This window comes from Fragaria vesca, unplaced genomic scaffold (genome assembly GCF_000184155.1).
Source record: "Fragaria vesca subsp. vesca unplaced genomic scaffold, FraVesHawaii_1.0 scf0511786, whole genome shotgun sequence".
Taxonomy (NCBI): domain Eukaryota; kingdom Viridiplantae; phylum Streptophyta; class Magnoliopsida; order Rosales; family Rosaceae; genus Fragaria; species Fragaria vesca.
Window position 1 is genome coordinate 1 of NW_004442249.1, and position 5,601 is coordinate 5,601.

The following is a 5,601-nucleotide window of genomic DNA, read 5'->3' on the forward strand; positions in this document are numbered from 1 at the left end:
TGAATATGGGATGAGAGAGAGAGAGAGAGAGAGGCCATGCCTCCCTTCACTTTTTGCCAGAGGAATCGAAGAAGAAGATGACGACATTCATTTCATTCTTTTGATTTCGATTTGAATTTTTGTATAAATTTATACCCTAAATTCATCAAATTCATTTTATTTAGTTTAGATTTTATAATTTTGGCCAAATATAATTGTTTCCACGTCATTTGCCACATCACATTATAAACTAATCAAGACCGTTAAAAGTACTTAAATCCAATGATCATAACAAAGTGTAAAAATTTGTGTAAAAAAGAGTGTCCTTTGATCCGAACCCAATTATATAATTATCTTCGACATGATCACAATAGTCAAATATGGAGTAATGATGTACTGTTGAGTTAAAATCACGTCCCTCCTGGTTACTGAACGGTACAATTTGAGTAATTCTAATAGACTCTTATTTGATAAATTTTACCCATAAATAATTTATTTAAATAATTGAAAAATATATGTACTAAGAAAAAAGAAGAGCACTGCTAGAACTAAACCCTCATAAACCCTTCTCCGCTGTCGCTTTGAGAGTTTCGAATTGAAAATGAGTTCAGTCGCTGCGAGACTTTCCAAGTTCATCAGAGCCTCTGTTCCTTCATCGCAAACTTCCTCACTAGGTTTCTCTCTCTCTCTCTCTAAATACCATTTATATGTATTTATAGGTTTGAAGGTGTGATTTGCAGGCCTCATTTCTGCTTATGAATATTGTTATTTTGTTTATGTGTTTCTTTGGGTTCAGTTTATACTCCTGTTAACTGGGTTCTTCTCACCCAGACAAATTTTGATCTCATTGGTTCACATGCTTTATAATTTGGAATTACTGAAATTCAAAGTGATTGGGTTTGGTCCAGAAATCAATTTGAGTTGAATGTTCACTAGAACCCAGGATGCTGTGCACTCTTTTTTTACTATGAGTAATAATCTGAAATTGTAGTAGGCACATACCCAGAATCGGAAAATTGGTTTTGGGTATCTATGTGTGTGGGGCACTGATTGTTTTAGGTATGTTATATTGTGTGTATGGCTAACATGAGCTGTATTACAGCGGTGGGCGGGCAGAGAAGCTCAAAATTGGGGTACTCTAGCAGCTCAACCGACAGCAACACTGATGACACAAAGAAGGTTGGCGCTGAAGAAGATATTGATGATTTTCTTGGTGGTCTGAAAGATGTGGACCTGGCAGCCCAAGGTGTGGATCCCAAGAGGGGTTGGGGATTTCGCGGTGTGCACAAGGTATTTCATTCAACTGGTGTTATTTTTTCCGTGTGTGGAGTTGTGGACGCATATGTTTGTGAATAGCTCTGCATTGTGTCATAATTGTATAGGGGTACCAGAAACTTGTTCTAGATATTACTGGACACAACCTCTTGGTTCCATTGGGATGTTTGGATACAGTAACGACATGCATCATCAGTGTGGGAAGTTTTTCCTCCCATTTGGGAGCAAACAAACTATGTTGTAAAGTTCATGTCTGTCATGTGCTCTATCTGATACTTATGCTGAGTGTGTTGATTTATGTAGGCAATTATTTGTGGAAGAGTTGGGCAATCCCCCGTGCAGAAGATCTTGAGGAATGGTCGAACTGTAACCATCTTCACTGTTGGGACCGGGGGCAAGTTTGACCAGAGATTACTGCGAAAGGACTTGCCAAAACCAGCTCAGTGGCACCGCATTGCTGTACATAATGACAGACTTGGGGCTTATGCAGTTAAACAATTTGTTAAGAAGTACGTGTCATTTTTCTTTGTTCTACGATATATGGAACTCTCTGTATATAATTTCTCTGATGGTTGGAAGGTTACTGCAGTTCATCAGTTTATGTTGAGGGTGACATCGAGACTAGAGTTTACAACGACAGCATCACTGGTGAAGTTAATAATATTCCGGAGATCTGCATTCGTCACGATGGTATAAAAACTAGAACTGCAGTTTTTTTTTTTCCCTGAATAAGTGTTTCTCTGGTGAATCCCGTCTTGTCATTCTGCTGTATTTAGATAGAGTTATGTACTTATGTTTCTGGCAGGCACTTTTGCTTCGGTTACATTTACATTTTGATACTTTGTTGTAAACTTGCAATACATGTTTATGGAGTAATGTATCTAAAGTTCATAGGTCTGAAGTTTGGTAGTGGTTAAATAAACATGGGCAAAAACTTGTGATTGTGACCTTTTGCATCAGTCAAAAGTGTTGACATGGAAAATGAAAGGGTTGAAAGAATAAATCCATATGAGCATGATTTGGAAGGCCTACTCGATACTCCTGCTCAAAAAGGAGAAATGAAAATTGGAAAGATCTACATGTTTACTTGCTGTCTTGATATAATGAGAAATTCCTTATAGTGTGATTTACTCTGCAGGGAAGATCCGTCTTATAAAGAGTGGAGAAAGCATCAGCAGTATATCCTTGGATGACCTGCGTAAGTCCCTTTTACTTCTTCTCTTTCTGCTTTCTCCCACACATGAGACTTCAATGTGTTTGCATTTCACCTTTCTGACATCGCTACTGGTCTATGTGATCGTCTGCTACTTACAGGAGAAGACTTACCTTAGTGTTAATTGGCACTTTAGGGGAACCTCAGCCCCGGAACGGGAAAGCATCTCAAGCCACTTCTGTAGGAAACATGGATATGTTTCCAAGTTGGGTGTGACCTGGCACAGGAAAATGCTTCAGTTATATTTCCAGTTTGTTGAGATAATCCTTTAGTTCATTAGCTTGCTCATCACTGTTGCCTTCTTTCCCCAGTGGGTGAAGTCATCTACCATTCAGTCTGTGAGAGAAGGGAGTGGTGCTTAACATTGAAATCGATATGTAAAGACTATTTTTAATCAAATGAGAGCTTCTTTCTTATTCTGTTTCTCCTTGAAGCAATAAACTTAATCAAAAGAGTGCCTTCACTGCAATCTTTGCTTGCTGCTCTGTTCTTTTTCTTTTCTTTTTCCTTTCTCCTTTTTGCTTCTGTCACATTACAGCTGAATTTGCTTCTGTCTTGGGGATTTTATATTGTACTGTATTATATTTATTGGGGAGTATACATACAGTAAATATTGAACAGTTGATTTGCAAATTTGTGATTGGTTCTGTGGGGAGTAGGAACATGACACTTTCTCTCAAGAATGAAGTGATGGTCTGGTTTTAAATGTGCAACAAAAGATCATTGATGTTTGACAGTACCGAACATATTTTGATCCCTTTGAGCAAGAATATAAAAAAGGGGAGTGATCCTCATTTTACAATCTACATTTGTGTTTTTGGAAATTCTTAGAGAAAGACAAAATTCAAGTTATTAGAAAGAGAACTGTGTGGATTCTAAAACTGGAAGCCTAAATTCCACTCCCCATATAAAATAAACAGAACATATGATGGCTCTAATGATATTAAATTACAGATTCTAACACTACAAGCACTACAACCATGTCCTTGCTCTAGTCCTTTCCAGAATGTAATCAATGTATGCTTCTTTATAGAAGCCACTTCAGGAACACCAAAAAACTTCATTTGAATATGGAAAATGGGAGTAATGTGCCAGTCATCTTAACCCATTGTCCATCTTGTTTTCTTTTTCATATTGCTCATCATCTTTGTTATTCCTCTCTTGGTGAAGGGAAAGGCTGTTGGAGCAATACAATACATTATATTACAGATTCTAACACTACAAGCACTACAACCATGTCCTTGCTTTAGTCCTTCCCAGAATGTAATCAATGTATGCTTCTTTCTAGAAGCCACTTCAGGAACACCAAAAAACTTCATTTGAATATGGAAAATGAAAATCGATATACTGAAAGTCTGAAACCCTGCATTGATGGTTGTCAATGCTGAAACTTGAAAGCTGTTGTCATTGGTGAAACTGTGAAAGGTTTTCATACTAATATGTCTGCATACCACTGATGTGTTCTGTTTAATTTTTGATGGGGAGAATATCACATAGGTGCTTGCCCCAATCTAGATACAGTGCGATTATACCTACATATTCCACAAATATAGATGCATGATTGCTACTGAGTGATACAAGTCCCAATGAAATAGCTTGCTTTGAAGTAGCTAATTAGATTCACTATTCATGAGTGGCGTACTGCCATTGATATTAAATCCTTAAATGATTAGGATTTGTATAGCTGTTTGTTAATTCAGTGAAATTCTGCACATTGACACCTAGTGCCACACAGCTGCCTTGATGGTTAGGTTGTAGCTTATAACCAGTATTATATGTATTAGGTCTTGTATAAATAGAGACTAAACTCTCAGCATTCTTGCCAACTCTGTTTCTGTAGAGTACTACTCTAGTGTGTTTAAGTTCTGATCTAGCTACATTTAACAATGGCAACTAGTACTAGAAGTAGAGTACTCGAAATAGTTTCGATGCTCTTTGTGGTGATCATGATCATGTTCACCAAAATTGGGGATGTATCAGCTGATGCTGGTGCTTGCCCAAAATGTGGTAGCCTAGAAGTTCCATACCCTTTTAGCACTGATGCTAGTTGTGGAGACCCAAGATACAAAATCTACTGCAACAATGCCAATGAACTTCAGTTCATGTCAGCTAAAGGGTTTAAATACAAGATCCTCAGCTTCGACTTGAGTGTCAACAAGCTCATTATACTCCCACCTGATTTGTTAGTATTGAATGATAACACTCCCACATGTTATTCTTCAGATTTCTCATCACAAGGCTTAACACTCGATGAGCAATTGCCCTTCAACATTTCTACTCGTAACACTGTGATGCTGTTCAATTGCTCGGATAATCTTCTTCGCTCGCCTCTAAATTGTTCCTCAAGCAGCTTTTGTAGGCAGTTTGAGGATAAGATAGAGGCATGCAGAGGTACCCTTTGCTGCCATTTCTTGAAGGATTCTCGCATGACTTCATATATGATCAGGGTCAGGCTTGGAACCTGAATCATAATATATACATAAGAATATTCAACTCTAATCCCATGATTTCATAATCCCATGATTTCATAATCAGTATTTTCCTTATAAGCTCATCTTTTCTAGGAAAAACAATCTTCATTCGATCTAACTAGACTCGGCTTAAGAAATTTAGGTTTTTTTTTTTCATCTGAATTTGTACAACCCTACTAAATTGATTGCAATTGGAAGAAGATCAACTATGATAATAATTAAGGTGATTGCAATTGAGCATAATATGAATATGGGATGAGAGAGAGAGAGAGAGAGAGGCCATGCCTCTCTTCTACTTTTGCCAGAGGAATCGAAGAAGAAGATGACGACATTCATTTCATTTCTTTTGATTTCGATTTGTAATTTTTGTATAAATTCATACCCTAAATTCATCAAATTCATTTTTATTTAGTTTAGATTTTATAATTTTGGCTAAATATAATTGTTTCCACGTCATTTGCCACATCACATTATAAACTAGTCAAGACCGTTGAAAGTACTTAAATCCAATGATCATAACGAAGTAGTAAAAATTTATAGTAAAAAGAGTGTCCCTTGATCCGAACCCTTAAGTTAACGTGTACATAACTTATTTTGAAGTTGTGACCCAGGTCAGCTTGCAAATGATGGGTAATATCATTCATGAATATTTGTACGTAATTG

General features: G+C 37.0%; 2 protein-coding genes across 2 annotated transcripts; both read left to right on the forward strand.

Annotated features, from left to right (window-relative positions):
- The first annotated feature begins 523 nt into the window (after window positions 1–523).
- Window positions 524–3,097, forward strand: LOC101291882 (single-stranded DNA-binding protein, mitochondrial-like). Its single transcript, XM_004309333.1, has 6 exons — window positions 524–653; window positions 1,082–1,269; window positions 1,558–1,763; window positions 1,844–1,944; window positions 2,393–2,452; window positions 2,569–3,097. Exons 1-6 carry the CDS (start codon window positions 581–583, stop codon window positions 2,583–2,585), a joined length of 645 nt encoding a protein of 214 aa, XP_004309381.1. The 5' UTR covers window positions 524–580; the 3' UTR covers window positions 2,586–3,097.
- A 1,215-nt stretch (window positions 3,098–4,312) lies between these two features.
- Window positions 4,313–4,932, forward strand: LOC101292174 (wall-associated receptor kinase-like 20-like). The gene has a single exon (XM_004309334.1). The coding sequence runs from the start codon at window positions 4,354–4,356 to the stop codon at window positions 4,930–4,932; it is 579 nt and encodes a 192-aa protein (XP_004309382.1). The 5' UTR covers window positions 4,313–4,353.
- Window positions 4,933–5,601: the final 669 nt, after the last annotated feature.